General features: G+C 39.9%; 1 protein-coding gene across 3 annotated transcripts; it reads right to left on the bottom strand.

The window, feature by feature from the left end:
• Positions 1 to 447: 447 nt before the first annotated feature.
• On the bottom strand, positions 448 to 20,705 carry pah (phenylalanine hydroxylase). Of its 3 annotated transcripts, none has more exons than XM_084049996.1 (13): positions 20,574 to 20,705; positions 18,514 to 18,633; positions 12,452 to 12,635; positions 8,164 to 8,252; positions 6,903 to 6,970; positions 5,208 to 5,404; positions 4,619 to 4,754; positions 4,438 to 4,507; positions 3,961 to 4,017; positions 3,423 to 3,518; positions 2,056 to 2,189; positions 1,718 to 1,833; positions 448 to 1,251 (listed from the first exon to the last, which is right to left on the bottom strand). In XM_084049996.1, the coding sequence occupies exons 1-13, from the start codon at positions 20,643 to 20,645 to the stop codon at positions 1,208 to 1,210; spliced, it is 1,383 nt and encodes a 460-aa protein (XP_083906122.1). In that variant the 5' UTR covers positions 20,646 to 20,705; the 3' UTR covers positions 448 to 1,207. The 3 variants fall into 3 exon arrangements, with proteins under 3 accessions (XP_083906122.1, XP_083906123.1, XP_083906124.1); XM_084049997.1 differs by having other exon boundaries at positions 18,514 to 18,630; positions 20,574 to 20,688; XM_084049998.1 differs by lacking the exon at positions 18,514 to 18,633 and having other exon boundaries at positions 20,574 to 20,669.
• Between the last annotated feature and the right edge of the window lie 494 nt (positions 20,706 to 21,199).

Below are 21,199 nucleotides of genomic sequence, written 5' to 3'. Positions count from 1 at the left end.
TCGCTCCATTCGTAAAAAGAGAATGGCCGTTGCCCGTTGCACAAATCGAAAATTCAATAAGATTGATTTGATTAATAACAATCTTTATAAACTCAATTTTATAAATTCAATTCATTTTGACACATTATCATGATACAAACTGGAGTAGGCCCTCTGGTGTTCAATAAAAAAATAATTATATTAAATTCATTTTCAAATAGACTATTCATTAAAGATTTTCATATCAAATAACCCATTATGGAAGTGATCACTACCATTGGCTTTTGCTATGAAACATGTCATTGATTGTCTACATTCTGGAAATTATGTCAGTTCAAAGTAAACAAAATAAACCTTAAAGCTTTGAGGGTTTGTTTGGGCTTAATTTATGCTCCGTCATATGATGGTGTCAGGCGCCGAAAACAGCAGATCTTCAATTGAGGTGGATTGCACACGTTAAAAGCTGAATACAACAGTAATGGTATTTATTTGTCACATCAATTACAAAACAGTTCATGCATACAAAACATTTCATTTAGCTAAGTGGTATTGCAATGCAGACTAAAGGGAAACAACCTCACTCATACACCAAAGCCCTAGAAAATTGTCCAACTAAAAGTAAAATCCTCAGTGTTAATGTTGCTCTGAGACAGTACATTGGCGGTCCATTTGGTTCCATTTAATAGTACTCTCTCAGAGTTAAATTAACACCCATGGATTTTACATGTAGCCTACTTCTGTTGCCTCATGTTACCCATTGAAGCAAATGAGCATATTCTTTTAACCATTAGCTGATGTAGCCGATAGCACTATCAATGAGCTGCTAAACTTAAAATTGCTTTACTAAAATTGCTGATTATTTGTTTCTACTGATTAACAAAAATCATACACATTATGAAGAAAAAAATGATAGAGTAATATTTACAATAAGATATATAAGACAATTTTAGCTATTAGCGGAAAACAAACAGTGGTTATTATTTTTGAATAATAATTTTGCCATAGTGTGTATAGACAACAACATACTACATTTGGGATTACAGCCATACTGTATTGTCATTATTTGTCTTGCATAATTGTTTTAAATGTACCATACAAAGGAAAGTAATCGATATGCCTGCTAATATCTTGATGAGGGCAACAACCTCATTAACAAATGACAGTTTCTATCAAAGAAATGAGAGATTCTGTATGTGCGCATCAGCTCAAAGACCATGTCCACTCTGGCTTACTCCAGTTTCCGCAGGGCATTGCACAAAATTCCCATCTCACCTGAAATAAAGCACAAAGACATGTTTCAAAGGGGAGGTGCACTAATAGATGGAAGACACTAAAAATATATTTACAGCTGCAATTCATTATATGTATGTCCTACTTTTATGTCCTACCCGGGTTCCACATGAGACCAAATGTCTACCAAAGTTCTTCCAAGACAGGACTCCCTGCTTGGCCAGGGGAGCGGAGATGTTGCACTTATGAGCTTCAGGCAGGGGAGCGGAGATGTTGTACTTCTGTACTTGTCAACCAATCAGGTGTCCCACCCTAGCCTGATTATCTGACTGAGGCTAGACACTTAACCCCTAACTGCTCTCTGGACACTGTAGATGTCGGACACATGTAGATTCATCTAACTGTACTTTTCCCACATCAACCTGACCATTGTCATAGTGGTTACTAAAGTTAACAGTAAAGAAATACAGCACATGTACATGCATGCATGGCTGAACGTGGCACATACTGTTAATGCTGTCAGCCAGGTTTCTAAGCTGTTGGGTGTTATCCAGGACTTCAATGCTTTGGGTGTATGGGTTGTAACGAACAGTGAATGGTCTGGGGATGGTGGCTGCAAATTTCCTGTAGAGAGAGAGTGACATGAATGTGTTAATATGTAATCGAGATGTTTGCTTTAGTTATTAATTAATCACTTAAGCTCTACATACAGTACTTACGACAAATAGCGGAAAAAATAACTCGCAATGTGTCGGGTTGCAACACCTCGCGAGTTTGTAGAAGTGCCAGAAGACTGATTTCATATGAATAAAAAAAAAAAAGAGCACATGCTTGTGTGTAGGCTACCTGACTTTCTCTTTGGCGTCCTCAAAGGACTCTGCAACAAAGTAAACAGGCTGGAACTCTGTGATTGGATATTTCTGGAGGCTGGTCTTCTCGGGGTCAAAGGGTAGGATTGTTGGCTTGTCTGTCAGGCAATACTGGAAAACACAGAAAAGTAACTAAACAAAACCTTTCTTACTGTAATTATAAAATGTAATGTAAATTTGTTCTCAATTAAATTCTGCGCTCCCATCAGGCCCGACAGTAAACAGGAAGTGCAGTGCGAGTGCTCAGCATGAGACAGCACTGCTGATGTGGCCCGGCGGAGCGTACATCCTCAGCTGACATCAGTGTCTGATGTAACTCTTGACATTAGTGAGATATGAGTGCATGTCGTCTACCCTGTGTGAACCGCTGACCTACTCTCTCCACCAGGCATGCTGAGCCAGTCGCTGAGTCTCCCCGCCCAGTGACACACTTCACATCCAGGGTGAACCACTAACCCACTGCCTGTCTGACACCCATGCATGATGAGCAACTATAGCCCCATTTCTACTTCGTCATACGACGGCGTGGCGTCACTGGCGTCCCGAAAATAGCCGATGTACATTACAAGCTCACAAGTTCTGATCTTGTAGGTCGGCTATCTTCGGTGCCCAAAACCGTTGTACGACAGCGCATAAATTGAGCATTAATTTGTGCAACTAGGCAAATCTGTGAGGCAGTGATTTCGTCGACTAAAACTATGACGAATAGTTCGTCGACTACCTTTTTTCACTGACGAAAACAAAATAAAAACTAAGCTATGACGACTAAAACTATGACTAAATATATTGACAATTTCGCCAACAACTAAAAACTAGACTAAAATGTTAGTGAGAGATCTAGTAGAACAAAAAGACACAACTACAAGTCATTTTATGTTTGGTTGCGCTCGGGTGTTGCGCTCTGAAAATAGCAGATCTACAAGCTCACAACAGATTGTAGATCAGCTATTTTCAGCATGCAAACAGGCGTAAAATCAGGCATTACGACGCCATCAAGGCAACGCCAAAGTACATTTTAGTCGACTAAATCAACTGTAGATTTAGTCGACTATAATCTTAGGATATTTAGTCGACTAAAACTAGACAAAATCTAAAACATTTCAGATGACTAAAATATGACTAAGACTAAATGGAATGTTATTCAAAAAACTATGACTAAAACTAAATCAAAATTTGCTGTCAAAATAAACACTGCTGTGAGGTCTACAAGAGGCAAGAAGTACTGACACCGAATGCATAGACAAAAAGTGGCCCAATACCAGTATATATCGCTCTTCCTTTATGGAATACATGGTTTCAGCGAACGTGCGACTATGGTGACTAATATAAACACGGCGATCTCACCTGCAGCTCTCCAAATGATGACAGCAGTCCAGCACCATAGGCCTTGATCTCAGAGCCCTGCTTACACAGGCCAAACTCCACAGTGAACCAGTAGACCTAAAGGAAGATGATGTGAGGATCAATCACAACTTGATTTATGCATCGAACCAGCACCCATGTCGACTACACAGCGTAACCACACCTTGCCTTACTTGATCATACTACAGCGTCACACAAAAGTATCAAAAGTAGCAACAAGTTTGTAGATCTGCTACTTTTGCTATTCTGGACATAATGAGTTTTCCACCCGACAGAGACGATGTACTTTAGGGTTTAAGTGGTTATAGTATAAGTATATACTCATCAGGCTGTTCTAATCAATGTCATCAGTACGGATAATTTATTGAATTTAATCAATACATTTAGTCTACAGGACAACACTAATAGCTAATTATGCCCAAGTATATGGTTATGTATTACCTAAATATCTAATATGTGGCTATATTCTATTGACTTGGCTGTAATATTTGTTGACTTTCTTGCACATGACGTTACTTACAGTTGCCAGTTTCTCAATGTACTCATCAGGTGCACCAAGGGAAGCTAGACCAATTTCCTATATGGAACAGAGCATGGACACAGAATATCACATAAGAGGTATATATACCTGCAGCGGTGTACTGAGAAAGCATGTTAACATCACACTTAACCAATAGAGAGCATGTAAACATAAAGCTTGCTTCAACAAGATTAATATTCGGGATGAAGGTGTTTATTTTCAAATAATGGCATTATATAATCGCATATTATATACAACAATATGCAACCAAATCTTGATTTAAAAACGATGTAGAGAGACAGAGTAGCTGTATGTTATCAGGAAATGACAGACTTCAGGATGAATTGATCGACCAATTAGAAAGGAGAATTCAACAAAGCTGTGTAATAAATATAGTATAGCATGATTATGATACCGTTTTGTAGATTAGCAGACATTGCAAAACTCTTGAGTCTAGTACTGTAGAACTTCAATTACCTGTGAGAACTGGGCAAAGCTGGGGTCAGCAAACAGAGGAACGTGTCCCAGGAGTTCATGGCAAATATCCCTGCAAGTGAACAGAGCATCAATGAGTTAATTCAGTCTCCTCATAGTCACTCACCTTACGTGTTTATCTTTTTTTTTTGCTCCACAGACCGACACGAGACATGAAACTCACGGCTCGGGTGTGTACATGGGCTTGGATCCGTGGCGGATGTACTGTGTGGAATGGAAGACACGGAAGGCTAGCCCAGCCAGGAAGTCCCGGGAAGACAGTAGGCCAGCCACAGGGCGCAGCCGGAAGCCTGTGCACGCTGCAATCAAAGGAGGGGACGGAGAAAGAAGGTGAGTGTGTCTTGTGTGGTGCATTGTGGACGGGGTAGGAAGTAGCTAGGGCAACAAGGGATAGGAAGTAGGGCATTTAGACAAGCCTTGCTTCCCACATTCACTGGTATACAGAGGGCACCCCTCCCTCTTTACATCAAAAAATGGAATGGAGGATGTGACCATTATCTAGATCTCATTCACAGATCGTTATGTATACCCCCCCTTTTTTTGCTTACACCAGTGTTTACAATGTGGGGTCTGGGGAACTCCAGGGGTCCTTGAGGGTATTCCAGGGGGTCCCCAGCTAAATGATTGATATTTGGTAAACAAATGTCCATTTGGTTCAATCTATACACTCTCAGAGTTGTGGGGGTCCGTGGCCTAATGCATACCAAACTAGGGGTCCTTGAAATTAAAAAGTTTGGGAACCACTGGCTTACACTGCAGAAAGCGTGAGATGTCCTCCAACTGGGGAATGTTGTCCTGTCTGTAGCCACAGTACTGCTCCAGCAGAGGGAACACGCGGTTGTGTTCACGGCAGGCGTGTGTCGGGTACAGAGTTTTCAGCTCCTTGAACACAGTGCCCCATGTGACCTTCTCTTCTTCTGTGTACTCAACCGAGGGAACAGCCTGGCCACTAGGACAAAGACGGAGAGTTAGAAACAACACGGGCAATGTTTAATAACACATATTTTTAATGTATTTCTGCTACTCGTCAGCTTGCATCCGTCAGCTTGCAACGGATGCCAAAGGCACCTGACCAAGTGTCGAAATATATAAATATAATAACTGTCACGGGGCAGCCCGTGCCCTACACACACACACACACACACACACACACACACACACACACACACACACACACACACACACACACACACACACACACACACACACACACAGAGAGAGGACATTGCACACACATACACACACACCACCCAGCTACGTCCAATCACCAATTACACCTCCAGTGACTTGCATGTTTCTTAAATATTCCGACTGCATTTCATCACAAGGACTGCAAAGGTTTTAAATGTTTGTTTATTGGAACTGTGGGAAGGCAATTGATTGTTGGTCACCTCACCTGTCTCTCCTCTGCAGTGCTGGCACTCCTCAATAGATTAGAGGGTGCTAAGTACTGTAGAGGAGGAGGGGTGTTTGTCTGTCTGTATTCAAGAGCAATATTATTTTTTTGGTCTTTAATATAGTGGTGTGCAAAATATGACGTATATTATGTTGTACAACATCCATTTAAATGTTTATATCAGTCATAGGCTATGGGAACGTGTAGCTGTGTTAATTGACTGTTAATTGATTTCTTGCCATGCGGTAGGATCCACTCCATATAATATGGAGGCTGCAGGGGCATTGAATCAGTTGAACTTGAAGTGGAAAGCTGTAGACTCCTATGGGGAAAGTTGCCAGGGCCCTTGTGTAAGAGTGTCGCCTGTTTAAACAGTTTCTTAGGTTCTTAGGTTGTTTTCTTTAGTTTATCTTCGAGTGTCATGAATAATACATCTGAATTACGCTCCTAACAGGGGGCCTTCAAATCAACCACTGCACCCCTATAATTTGTCCCCCATTTAGTTTGCACTAGATTTCAATAGAAGGCAAAGTGTGGAAAGAATCAGAAGTGAAGAACCGGCACACATTCTCACACGGTACAGTACCATAACAAAAAGGTTTCAAACGTTTCAGGCCACTGGGCTACAAATGGGCTACGAATGGCCCCTGTGGCCTTCAAATAAATACAGTGCCATGTGAGAAAGTTAAAGTTTAATTACAGTTGAAAGCTAAATTAACTCAACTAACCCTAGGGTAGGTACCCTCACAAAAATAAGCAGTAATACTGGTAAGCCTGATGGAGGGGAAAGGAACTGGTTGGAATAACGTGTTCCTTCCGCGCGCTACGTCCAACCGGGGAAACTCCCCCCTGTCGGGTGATAAGAAGGCTTGTTAGCTCGGCTCTGGGCTCTCCCTAGGCTGGCAGAGGGAGTGTAGCGCCCAGGATTACTTAGACAATTGGCACTGGGTGAAAAAAAATGGGGTTGCAAAATCGAGGGATAAAAATTTAAGAAAAAAAAAAAGGAAAGTTAAATTAACTCTGAGGATGAGACATCTAAAAGGGGAATTACTGTCTGTAGTGGTAGGCGATGTCAGCGAACTCCTTCCTGCGGGCTCTGTACACTGGATCTATGAAGCCCTGAGCACAAACACAAAAGAAAGCCATGTTAGATCTTATGACCAGTATTTAGTTGCTCATAAGTAAATCAAAGAGTGGACGACCTCTGCTGAGGCTAAACCCCCATAACAGCATTATGCTCTCCCTCTTTAATAACAGCACCCAAATACATATTCAAATGAAGCCTTTGTAGAGTGTTTTTCCCGGGTTTATGATGAATACATTTTGCTTTAATGGCGGTGGCAAAAGAGAGCAATTATCTATAATTATAGGGGCTCATTTAAAGCAATTTGTGGGCCTGGATATCGTTTCCATTAGAATGGATTGATAGGCAGAGTGGACCTTGTCATCTCCACAGGTCTTTCATGTGTGAGTGGACTCAAAAGAAAACACGTGAATACAGCCAAACACACACACACACACACACACACACACACACACACACACACACACACACACACACACACACACACGACACACAAGGGGCAGGATGACTCACGGTAAAATCCTCAGTGCTCATTTATCCATTTGTAGCCCACAGTGTTGATTTTGTCAGCAAATTTAGATTTAGTTTTAGTCAGTCTTTTGAATAAAATTCCATTTAGTTTTAGTCATTTTTTGTCATCTGAAATGTTTTAGTTTTTGTCTAGTTTTAGTCGACTAAATATCATAAGATTATAGTCGACTAAATCTACAGTTGATTTAGTCGGCTAAAATGTATTTTGTCGGTGCCTTGATGGCGTCGTAATGGCTGATTTTACACTTGGTTGCATGCTGAAAATAGCCGATCTACAAGCTCACAACGCGTCGCAGCGTGACACGTTGTGAACGCGTTGTGAGCTTGTAGATCTGCTATTTTAAGAGCGCAAACACCCGAGTGCAACCAAATATTTAAAAAAAAATCTTAGTTCTACTGGATCTCTTCTCCACTAGTCTCTCACTAACATTTTAGTCTAGTTTTTATTTGTTGACGAAATTGTCAATATATTTAGTCTTAGTTTCAGTCATCAAAGCTTAGTTTTATTTAGTTTTTATTTAGTTTTCGTCAGTGAAAAAAGGTAGTCGACAAATATTTTTCGTCATAGTTTTAGTCGTCGAAATCAACACTGGTAGCCCTAGCCCAGCCGGGTCCATTTGGTTACATTTGGAAACTCTCTGTGTTATATGAACATAAGGGTCACCACAAACAGACAGTGAGGGGTGAGTGTCCTTACCGGGTGATCAGAGTCCAGCTCGGAGCCATAACTCAGAATCTGGTTGGCAAAGCGATCCAGATCCTGGATGTCGTTGGGAAACCACGGCACTGAGGAGCAAACAATAAATCATGTCAGCATTTCCTCATTAACTTATTATTATTTATTTTTTTAAATAAGCTTCTCTTCGATCAGGTAAATCAACTTCAGATGAGTAGAACATAAATCCATCTCAAAGCTGCACGTCCTACGCAGGATTCAACCTGGGCCTTTTGCATGAGACCAAATTTCTATACCGCTCATCCAGGGCAATACCCACTTGCCCGGGGGTGATATTGAACTTATGAGCTTCAGGCCATACTACTTGTCAACCAGTAGGTGTATGCAACACCGACCACTGCAGATGCTAGTTACATTATATCAACATGCTGTACCATACAAACTGGTTAAAATAACTAAATGTATTCATTAAAATAAGTGTAATCTACAAAAACTGTCCAACCCCCCAGTATAATTACCAGCAACAATAACATTGCTTATAAAGAGTGAGTGACACTAGTGGCACAGTTTATCAATGTGAGAAATTAAAATAAGTATATGTAATGTAACATATATATATATATATATATATATATATATATATATATATATATATATATATATATATATATATATATATATATATATATATATATATATATATATATATATATATACAGTATAACCTACTGTATAGAGTACACAGTAAAATCCTGAGTGTTAATTTAACTCTGAGAGAGTGTACATTTGTTCACTCTTGGAGTTACAAATGTATGAGGATTTAACTGAGTAGATGGGGTTTGAGATGTATTAATAAAAGATTGACTTTAATATGGATGCAACCTTAAAAAAAATGTAATTGATTTGTTTGGTTGTCCAATTATCTCTGCCGTGGTGCCCCTTGACTTCTTTGTGTTAACGTACAGTAATAATTCAACACTAATGGAAACAAGTATAGTACAAATTAATATTGATGTGGATCATCTCGTGGGGGTTTGCCTACAGGGGCCTTTGTGCCCGGAGAGGAAGATGAGACATTTTGACAGTGAGCAGAACAGTGAGTTGGGGTCATCTGTTCCCTCATGTGGATTTATGACGCTCAAAAACGCTGGGGTGCGATCATTCATCTACATTTGAGCCGTGTGGTCCAGCCTGAGGCCTGAGGGAACAATATGCCCCTCCACAAACAGGCCATCTCCATAACAGGACATAAATATCTCCTCGTCCACTTGACCCTGACGGCAAGACCACATTGGCAACACTGAGGTCAAAGGACGTTCCTTGGTGGCCCTGTCTGTCTCAGCTGGCCATGACCTTGGTAGTGTCTCTCCACCAGTCTAAGTCTGTCACAGTGAGGGGGCTGTTCTGCAGGGGGCGGAACTGGGACACAGGGTTCCTCTGTTCCTGACAGGCCTGTTGGTCCTCAGTAACTAAACTAATGTCATTCTGGAAACAACTAATAAAGGGTCTGGCCAGACCATCAGTCTCAGCGGCGACGCTGGCTGTCCATTACGCTGTCTGGCTGGGCAAAATCATAAAACACCAAACATTCAGTTCATTTGATGAATTAACTGTCTCCCATATTTGTTACAGCGGGGGTTAAACGGATATAAAAAATGGGCACTGGCCACTTGGGCCTGCAAGACAATGAATGTTGTGACCAATATCAATAATTTGAATCATAATTCTAGAAACATGTTTTTAATAGAATGAACAAGCATGTCATGATTGAAGATTGTTGGTCCCACTGACCAACCACCATCTTCATCAGGCCCTGTGGTATGGCTGCAATGGTCAATTATCTTCTTAGTTATCATTCTATTAATTACAATAGAATATAATCTAGAAGCAGGGTTTTTTTCATAAAATAAAATAATAATAATTACATATAGTTAGTTAGTTAATTATTTATATATCAACGAATCAGCATGAAACATTTTCCAATTTTGTGGCCAGAGCCATCAGGCAATAGTGCGGGCCCTTAAGTCCATTTTTATGTTACAATAGTTCACTTTGTGATACAAGCGCCAAATTTGGCATGAACAATGCCTAGGACCTACTTTTGCAGAAAATTCCGTTGGCCACACAAAAAAAAACAATATGGCTGTCATTTTCCAAAATGGCTGCTGGCGAAAGACTTTTATGTGTATTTTGACCTGGATTGTGATTGGATTTTGATTATTTTGGTATCAACATATAGTTTTGACTCCCCCCCGCCCCCTCCCCCGTTAGCTACGCGAAAAAGAAAACAATATGGCTGCCATTTTCCAAAATGGCTTCAGGCAAAAGGCATTTTATGTGTATTTTGACCTGGATTGTGATTGGATTATCCAATTTTGATTATTTTGGCATCAGAATATAGTTTTGACTGCCCCCTACCCCCGTTAGCCACGCCCCCAAAAAAATTATATGGCTGTCACTTTCCAAAGTGGCTGCTGGGGAAAGACATTTTATGTGTATTCTGACCTGGATTGTGATTGGATTTTGATTATTTTATTTTTTTACCCCCCCCCCATGTCTGGATCACAAATTGTTCTATTCGTCACATTTGCAGGCACTCAGCTGTGTGCACTGAAGGCCAAAGCGGTAGCACTTGCATCTACCACGACATTCGGTCTTGCACCGGCATTTGGTAGAGTGTCATCCACGCTACTTGCCAAATGTCATCCTCTGCTCGCCATCCCCAGCTGCAGGGCTCTCTGTATGCATTTGACATACAGTTGCCTGGCCTCAGACACGGGCAACTTGATAAGTGGCATGCTTCACATGATGTGCAAGAGATGCCCTTGTAGGTGGAATGGCATCATAGGACCTCTGCTTCCATGCAAACAGGTAAAATTTGCATCATCAATCCCATCACCAGTGCTTCTGGAAGACATGAGACACTTCAGGCCACACTTACCGGGTTTCTGTCTTTTTGCCTTTTCCCACGAAAGGCTGACACGACATCACATCCAGTGAAAGCGTGAAAGAAAAGGATGCCAATGGATTTTTCAGGGCCTAGATTCTTCACTAAATCGTGAACTGGTAACCAACAACAATACAGTACAGTACAGTGCTGTTCAATAACAATACAGTACAGCACAGTACAGTACTGTGCTGTACAATAGCAATACAGTACAGTGCTGTACAATAACAGAACAGTACAGTAGAGTAGAGTAAAGTACAGTGCTGCACAATAACAGTGCAGTACTGTTTTGTAATGTGTTGGTTTGTCCTGTTTTAAGTGGTTACTTAGTTTTTACTTTACTGTTGTGTTTGTTTTATTTTGTTGTAACGTTTCCTGTCTTGTCTCGTTACCTTGTGATTAGTTTTATTTCTCCACCTGTGTCCCGTTAAGTCCCTTAGCTCAGTGGTGCGCATTCTGCGCAACCTTTTTACAGTACACCCTCAGAAAACATTTGGATTATCCAATCACAATCCAGGTCAAAAACCACATAGCATGTCTTTCGCCTGCAGCCATTTTGGAAAATGGCAGCCATATTGTTTTTTTTTGGGTGGCTAACGGGCTTTTGTGAAAAAGTAGGTCCAGAAGAAACTTTGTGGAAAATTTGGCGCTTGTATCACAAAGTGAACAATCGTGTCACTAACCGCCCCACTACAATGGGCTATACAGTATCAACACCTACAAATGTTTGCAATGACTTAGAATCTTAAATGAAACAATACAAAATATTTCACATTTCACCAATTTTGAGATGATCCTCAAACATTTGTGTAATAAGCCATTTTAGGCATTCTTATCAGTGGTGGAAAGTAAAATTTACTCAAGTACTGTACAGTTTTGGGGTATTTTTTACTTTACTGGAGTATTTCCAATTTTCAGTACTTTTACTTCTACTCCACTACATCTCAGAGGCAAATATTGTACTTTTACTCCACTGCAATTATTTGAAAACTTTAGTTTCTAGTTACTTTGTAGATCTTTATTATTATTACAAAACATGCATTAACCAATTCATCCCTATACTTTGGCTATTTGAAAATAGCCGGTCTACAAGCTCATGCGTCGCTTTTCTAAAGATTTTTATACATTTTGAACATTGTGAAATGGGACATTCTACATAATGAGTACTTTTAATTTTGGTACTTTAAGTACATTTTGATGCCAATACTTTTATACTTTTACTCAAGTAAATTTTCCATACAGGACCTTTTCTTGTAACAGAGTATTTCTACATTGTGGTATTTATACTTTTACTTAAGTAAAACATGTGAGTACTTCGTCCACCACTGATTCTTATACACAGACACACTCACACACACGCACCTGTGTCCTTCTGTTTGTTGCGTGTGAGCTCATGTACAGTCCCAGTGATTTGTGTGCGCAGGCCATTGATGACATCATCCAGAACCCCGGAGCAGTTGGAGTCCAGGCTGATGAAGAACTCAAACTCCTCTTTGTTCTTCCGTGATTGACGGGACTCGATGTGCGTCAAGTTGACGCCCTTCTCCTGAAATCCACAAAACAAGACAAGATGACAGCACTGTAAGTCATAGCTCTGGGGGGTGTTCCTCTGATCCAGTGGTTCTCAACCTGTGGGTCGGTTCCCACATGTTTTTTTTTGGGGGGGGGTCCCCAGATGACGTGACAATTTAAGGACTTTTAAGACTTTTTAATACCAAAAAAAAAGAAAAAGACCATTAGTGCATCAAAAGTAATCAACAAACTACCGGTATACTATAAAAACTGGTCAAACATTGGCCAAATTGTCAAATAATTAAATAATAAAGAAAGAGGCGAATTTTTTGAAAATAGACGATCTACAAGCTCACAACGCCTTGCGTTGCGAGGCGTTGTGAGCTCGTAGATCGGCTATTTTCACATTATTTATCTGTGGAACCGAGTCAAACTAAATGCCTCAACTCCTATACATTCCAAGTGCTTGTCAGGGTGGGGGGTCCCCAGTTCAAATATGATTTTTTTGGGGGGGTCACGGCCTGAAAAGGTTGAGAACCACTGCTCTAATCTAGTCTTTATTATTATCCCAAAAGGGAAATAATATCAACAAATCTGTATTATAGCTATATGTAGAGAGATATAAAACACATTTGTTTTATTTAGAATGTGAATCAGCATTTTATCTGTATAATCCATTTACATATAGTGGTCCACCACTGATTGAAAACATTTCAAGCATTTAAAAAATAATCTATTTTGTAAAAAAAACACTTTCAGTTGTTGGAAGATCAGCAATATAAGAATTGTCTTTGTTTGACCACTAGAGGACGATGTATGCTTATTTAAGCACTGGCAGACGATGTGGAGGCCACCATGCCCTGGGGTCAGAGCTGCTAGAACGCTCTCTCAGTTAATTGATGGTGCGGGTCAGCCAGAATATACTTGTACTGTAAAGGGATTCAGAACATCTTGGAGCGGTTTAGCGAATATCTGCAAAACTTCCAAATAAATCATCCTGTCAACATTTACGTATTTCTCATTCAGGAACATGAACACAAAACCGTGGGGATGTTTTCCAGATTTCTTTGCTTTGGACATGATTCTGCAGTTTTACACGTGCATGCTTTTTTCATGTGCATGCTAGCTGACAGGCGCTGACTGGTGCCAGAAAGGCATGGTCATCTTTAATGACTAATTATGATAAAAAATGTGTTTTTGTTTATGTAACTTTTGGGGAGGGAGAGGGAGTTCAGCATTCTCTCCCTACCATAGGCCAAATAGAGAGGCGGGCCTGATGGCTGCAGACTCCATCCCTTTCCTTGCTTTTCTCCATCTGGTTCCCATTCCACCAACTATGGCTCTGTGGGGGCCACATTGGGTCTGCTTTCACCCCCATATATTTAAATGTACCCCAAGCCCCACCCCCACCCCCCACCCACAGTAGAGTTGGCATCGCTTTGCCATTCTATCACGTGTTGTGCTATTATCTGTTCAGTGTCAGTGAGTTTGCAGTTTTGTTGCATTTCTGTGAATGCTACACTATTTCGGCATTGAATGTACTTTGAATGAGAGAGCACGATCATCATAAAAACTGCAGAAACCTGGTGCTTTGAAACCTACAAGGAATAGAAGACCGATGATGAAGTCATGCAAAGTTTCTAACTTGTACAGTAACATCGGAGGTCTCTGTTATAACGGTGCTTTCAGTTCTAGAACAGAAGATGCATTTTACTCTCCTCATAAAATTGATAATATTTAGTGTTTATTAGTACGTACGTAGGGAGGTAATTGCAACACCTGGGATAAGAATCTCCCGCATGGGAGATCAAACATCAACCCGCTCATCTAAGGGGATACCCGCTTGGCTGGGTTATGAAACATTCAACCCACTGAAGATGTACTGGTTATATTGTATTGAGATACTCTACCATGAAGTTTGGTTAAAACAACCAAAAATATTTATTAAAATAATCACAAATTTGCACAAGGTTTTACATACATTACTAGGGAATGACCCAGATGGTATGCTGTTTATTGTAGAGACTTTAAGTCCTAAAGACTAAAGTAAATTCAGAAGCGAAACATTTAGAGGTGATTTTAACGTGCAGAAGCCCATTTAACTATACCAGTGGTTTTCAAAGTGGGGTCCGGGGACCGATCAGGGTCCTTAAGGGGGAGTTGCTATTTGAAAATAACCGATCGACAAGCTCACAACACGCAAACATTTCGGCTGAGGCTAATACATATCAATTTGGGGGCCCTTGATATGAAAATAGTGAAACTAGCAGATCTACAAGCTCACAATGCGTTGTGTTGTGAGCTTGTAAAGCCGCTATTTTCACTATTTTCTGGAAAATCTTTGATTTGTTTTGGGGGGAATTATTATCATTAATTATTCTTTTCAGTACAGCAGTGCATTGATAGTAAAAAAATGCACTCTGTGTTTGTACTTTTGAATACTGAGTAATATTTGACCAGGAGTATCTATACTTTGACTCAAGTACTAGAGTTGAGTACTTTGTCCACCACTGGTCATGATACGCTTAGAGAAGGTAGGAACCCAATCCTCACATGACGACCACACTGCCACATCACATGCACTTGAGCTCCAGAGTGGCTCTGAACTGTATAGTGGTTATAGAATGTTAGGCTGTGACCTTATATGACCCCCTTGAATCATAAACACCTAGATTATGCATTCTTTCTAACTAGGATCAAATCCACCACTTCAGCTGTTTTTGCACATCAATTCCGGTATTCAAAATCGGATGCAAATCCAAATGCATCTTTTCTGGAAACAACAAAAACGACGGAGCTTGCACACAACATGAATTTCACCCACTGTTTTACACCAGAGTTGATTTAGTCGACTAAAACTATGACTACCTTTTTTCACTGACGAAAACTAAATAAAAACTAAGCTATGACGACTAAAACTAAAACTAAATATATTGACAATTTCGTCAACAAATAAAAACTTGACTAAAATGTCAGGGAGGGAACTAGTGGAGAAGAGATCCAGTAGAACTAAAAGACAAGTAATTTTATGTTTGGTTGCACTCGGGTGTTGCGCTCTGAGCAGCAGATCTACATGCTCAGCTTGTAGATCGGCTATTTTCAGCATGCAAACAAGTGTAAAATCAGCCATTACGACGCCATCAAGGCACCGCCAACATACATTATAGTGGACTAAATCAACTGTAGATTTAGTCGACTATAATCTTAGGATATTTAGTCGACTAAAACTAGACAAAATGTAAAACATTTCAGATGACTAAAATATGACTATAAAGACTATGACTAAAACAAAATAAAAATTTGCTGTCAAAATCAACACTGTTTTACACCTGCAAACCTGCGATGTGATCCTGCATGGTTCTGGTTCTGAAACGGTTGCATCGTCGGCTACATCATCGTCCTGTGTGTGTGAGAATAGGGCCTAGAAATCTATGCTATATACTCTATAAATCTTTGGGGGGGAGAGGGGTGTGCTAATGGGTTTTGAGGCTAGATTATATGTTTTATAGTAATGTGGGAGAGGGGAGCAGATCGTGACTGGGCAGAAAGAGAGAGGGGGTAGGAGGCGGGGGTGGAGCAGGGGGTGGATCGGAGGAGAGAGAGCTCATAGGTTCAGAGATGTTTACCACCACAACTGGAGAGCAGTATTTAGATACTTGGTATTGATTAAAGCCATCCTCCCACATCTCAACTCCCCCCCATAAAAAAGTTTCATAACTGCTAAGTTGAAGAGAAAAAAAAAAAGATTCTTTCCTGAACATCTTGTTACATTTGACTGAATGTTTGTTTTTCTGTTTGTTTGTCAAAATGTGTAACAATTCCACTGTTCCTTGCAGGGACATCAAACTCGAACTTTGATATCGCTGCTGTTTTGAAGGCTAAATGCCAGTGTTGACTGCATGCAGCGGTGCACGTAGTCAGGTCAAGTAAATAAAAAACAATGCAAAAAAAGAAAACACTGTGTACCCTGGCTGCCTTTTTTGTTGGCAATTTGGCAAAATCACAAATGGACAATGACTCCCCTGCCAGAAACACAGGGGGATATGACTGGCGATATGCAGCCCAATGTTTGATCATACACACAGAATAGCAGACCTGGCTGTGCCAGAGAATCAAAGAGCCAGCCGCCTGCTGTCTGTGCAAGTGGCCCACAGATACATAAGAAAGATAAGGATGTAATCGCAAGCTCACACTGCGTTATGAATCTTTAAACAAAGGGGTCAACATTTTCATATGAAGGGCCCCCAAATTGATATGTATTGATATCGGACGAAAATTCTTGTGAGCTTGTACATCGGTTATTTTCGAATAGCAACTCCCCTTTAAGGACCCCTTGCGGTCCCCGGACCCCACTTTGAAAACCACTGGTATAGTTAAATGGGCTTGTGCATGTTAAAATCTCCTCAAATATGTTTTGCTTCTGAATTGACTTTAGTCTTTAGGACTTAAAGGTCTCTACAGCTATCTGGGTCATTCCCTAGTAATGTATGTAAAACCTTGTGCGAATGGTCATGGTCTGTAAACATTATGTATGTGAAAAGCCTTTGTTCCTTTTTTGTCTTTCATATGATGTACACAGTACTTTGATGTACTGTACTACTTGGTGGTTAACCACTTAAACCCCAGACTCTGGACATGTCATGTCTTCATTAAAGAATATATTATCTTTACCATATAACACATATCTGCCACTGTCTTTAGACAGTAACTCTGTTTTACAGTTTCAGCCTGTACTTATTCTCTTTCGCTACAATCGCTTTCCCGATTGTAGCTGTTAAAGAAGTGGGGTCCCTTGATCTCAACCAAAGTTCGAATCTGCATTTGTACACCAAATATCTTTGTCAAAAATAGCCAATCAACAGCCTTGTGAGCTTGTATGTTCACCTATCACCGATCACCTATTTTTCCCAAATGTTTGTTAATGTTATTAAAAGTTGTTGATGCTACAACATTAATAATATGTTGGGAGGTGAATGTAAAGTAACCATTACTGAAAACCTTTTTTCAATTATAATATATATTATTATTTATTCATTTAATAATTATAAAAATATATGCTAAAGAGTTGAAGAAGTAGTTAACCCATTAAGACCTGGAACGCATCTGTGTCACTTTAGATTTCTTTGGCTATTCAAAAATAGCAGATCTACAAGCTCGTAGCGAGCTTGTAGATCTGCTATTTTTGAAAAATTGTGAAAACATTTTTTTCCCGATTTAAAAAAAAACCCTGTATTTTACCTGTATTTTAACTGATTTTTTTAAAGAATCGCCTCAGGTCTTAATAGAACAAAATACAGTGCTACTTTCAGAAACTGTCATTGATCCATGTAAAGCTTCTAATGAATTAATGTATTATTACTTCTTAATTACCATTCCTCCAATCCTGGTCCCAGGTCTACAGAGAACATAGTGCACCTTTGCTTGCTCATTCACTGTCTGGCTACAAGTCCTTGACCATCCCAGAAGGATTCCCAGTGGCATATCACCTGAGACTAAACCAGACCAGGCTGCCATATGCAATGCGTTACATAGTTTGCATGGTCTTGGGGTGAGGGGCAATGAGAAGCCTTAGCTGTCACTTTCAGCAGGGTGCTGCTGACAAATGGCAGGTAGTGAACTTCCCGTATGTAAGACATTAGCACTGAGCAAGTGGCTAATGATAAATATGTTCCTGAGTTCCTCCAGACAAGAGTTGTGAGAATCTTCATTGAATGACAATTTACTTTTTTCTTTCTTTATTTTCTTTTCTTTTTTTTATAAAAGCTCTGAAAATAACAGAAATTTTGGAAGAGGCGGTGAAGCGGTATGGCCAGTTTTGGTGATTTAATGTGTGTGTGTGTGTGTGTGTGTGTGTGTGTGTGGGTGGGTGGGTGCGTGCGTGCGTGCGTGCGTGCGTCTGTCTCGGGGGGTACCTCAAAGAGCCTAAGTGCCTTGGCCAGGGCTCCGACCTCCTCTTTCAGGGAGAAGATGCAGGACAGAACTCCTGACTTGGTGTCAGTCTCCTCCTCCAGGTACATGGAGCCCCTTCTCTTCTGCAGCACATGAACACAACAGATGTGAGTGCAGTTAGCTAGAACACGTTGTACACAAAACTTTAGATTTCTCACTGCTTCTTTGTTTTCTTTTTTGCAAAAAAAATATACAGCTGAGTGGGTAGAGAGGCCTTCTTGGAATTGGAGGGTCACTTTGACCCTTGGCTCGCCCAGTCTATGTCTCAAAGTTAGCCTGAGCATGACACTGAACCCTAACAGCTCCCCCTGAGCACTCATCTAAGCTAACTGAGCAGCCAGCTGCTGGGTGAATGCATAAAAGTAATGTCCTCTCACCCTGGGATCAGTAACTCCTACTCCCCCCCCAAAAAAATACCTAAAACAAGCAAGCAAGCAGGGGGTTGGGGGGATGCAGTACCCTGCCAATGAAATTTTGTTGACTCCCTGCCAAAGTATGTATTTTCAATAGAACAGCTCATACCCTGAAGGTCCACAATAATGCACTGTTTATTAAAAGTGTAGTCCTGAGCTGTATGTATATATCTTTTTCAGTAATGTAAAAAATAAATAAAAAAGTTCCTATCACACAAACATTTGGCGGCCCCCCCCCCTGCAGTATCTCTGCGGACCCCCTAGGCCCTTAGGCCCAACAGGACCCCCTGTTGAAGACCCCTGCCCTATACAGTATGTCAATAAGAGACTACAGTCCTTAAAAATCACTGGACCTGGGCCATCAACCAAGGGGGGTTTAAATCAACTTAGTTACAACACTGGAAAATCCTGAGTGTAACTCTGTGCGCTCTCAGAGTTACACACTCAGGATATTACTGTGTAGAACAAGGACATTCTGGCAGTGATCCTGTTGGATCGCTACCTTTGATCCTGTGACTGTGTGTTTATTTATGTGCATGTCAGCGTCCTCATGTGTGCACACACTGATCATCTGCGGTGTGTTGATGTGTGTGTGTGCACGCACACAGAGCATCTGCGGTGTGTTGATATGTGTGTGTGCACGCACACATAAGTAACTGTGTTGGAATGTGTGAATTTAGAACCCATGACATTCATGTTGCCCTCGCACCCTTAACCTTTTGTCTCTAAGCTCCCCTGATGACCTCTCACCTTCATATGAGTGCTTTTATTTATTTATTGTTTTGTTTCATTTTTTTTCTTTCAAAAATGTGATTGAACAGAAAATGATCTTTCTCCAATATGCACAAATATCTGGGAACATATCGAAAAAGAAAACAATAATTTATATAAGTTTACATAGATATGATCTCCCATGCAGTTTGTGTAGGGCATGGTAATATTATCCTTGTCCATAGTCAGTATTATGACTTCACACCATATTGTTTATACATTTTTATTACATATATTAAAATATCTATATTTAAATTACCAGGATTTATTTTCTTTCTTTTTTAACACTTCACTGCTTTTGTCTTCTGATGACAATGTAGAATATTCTAGTAAGTGTCAAACACAATGATCATGGTTGCTATTCTGATTTCACAAAATAAAGTATGATCTAAACACACAGGTGAATAAATTCAATTGAATTGAATTGAATACACAGGACTCCAATGGAAACAAGCCATAGTTGCAAACTGTTAATAAAGTATTCAATCAATCAATCAAGATCATTTCCCCCCCTCTTTTTATTGTTTTATTTATATATATATTATAATTATATATATATATATATATATATATATATATATATATATATATATATATATATATATATATATATATATATATATATATATATATATATATATATATATATATATATATATATATATATATATATATATATATATATATATATATATATATATATATATCAATGAAGGTAATGTCAATAACTTAAGTTTGACTTCATTCAGCATATCCACAAAATAAGCATACATTTTTCACAAGGCTGCAATATCTACATTTTATTAATAGGTCTGGCAAAGAAATAAATAAATATTTACCCTTCCCCCCTCTGTCTCTGCATCATGCAGGTGCTGATGGTCTCCGTTGATCTTCTTGTATGCTGCGTCCATCCTCTGGTGTGTTCTGCTGCACAGGTACACAGATCTATTGATGCTGAACACTGTGCTAGGCTTTGTTTGTCCAGCCCTGGTTAAAGCTCAGCAATTTAAAGTTGTGCCACGTGACACCCCACACCCCCTCAGCATCGTCATGTGATGTCACGCAACCGGTTGTTGTGAAACAGAACCATATTGGCACATCTGGTTCTGATTGACCCAGCCTGGGTGTATATGTAAGCAGTGTAAAGTAACTAAGTACATTTACTCAAGTACTGTAGGCTAATATGTATAATTTTGAGGTAGGCTACTTTTACTTTTACTGGAGTGTTTCCAATTTTCAATGATTTTACTTTATACTCCATTACATCTCAGAAACTATATTGTACTTTAACTCCACTACAATTATTTAAAACTTTGATTTGATTTGGATTATTTTTACAAAACATGCATTAACCACTTCAGCCCTATGCATACTTAGCCTATTTGAAATAGCTGATCTACAAGATCACAATGCGTCGCTTTGCTTATACTTAAAGTACAAAAGGTAAAAGTACTCATTGTGCAGA

The sequence above is a fragment of the Gymnoscopelus microlampas genome (genome assembly GCF_963454915.1).
Source record: "Gymnoscopelus microlampas genome assembly, chromosome: 23".
Taxonomy (NCBI): Eukaryota; Metazoa; Chordata; class Actinopteri; order Myctophiformes; family Myctophidae; genus Gymnoscopelus; species Gymnoscopelus microlampas.
The sequence above is the reverse complement of the archived record's forward strand: the minus strand, read 5'-3'. Positions and strand labels throughout refer to the sequence as shown.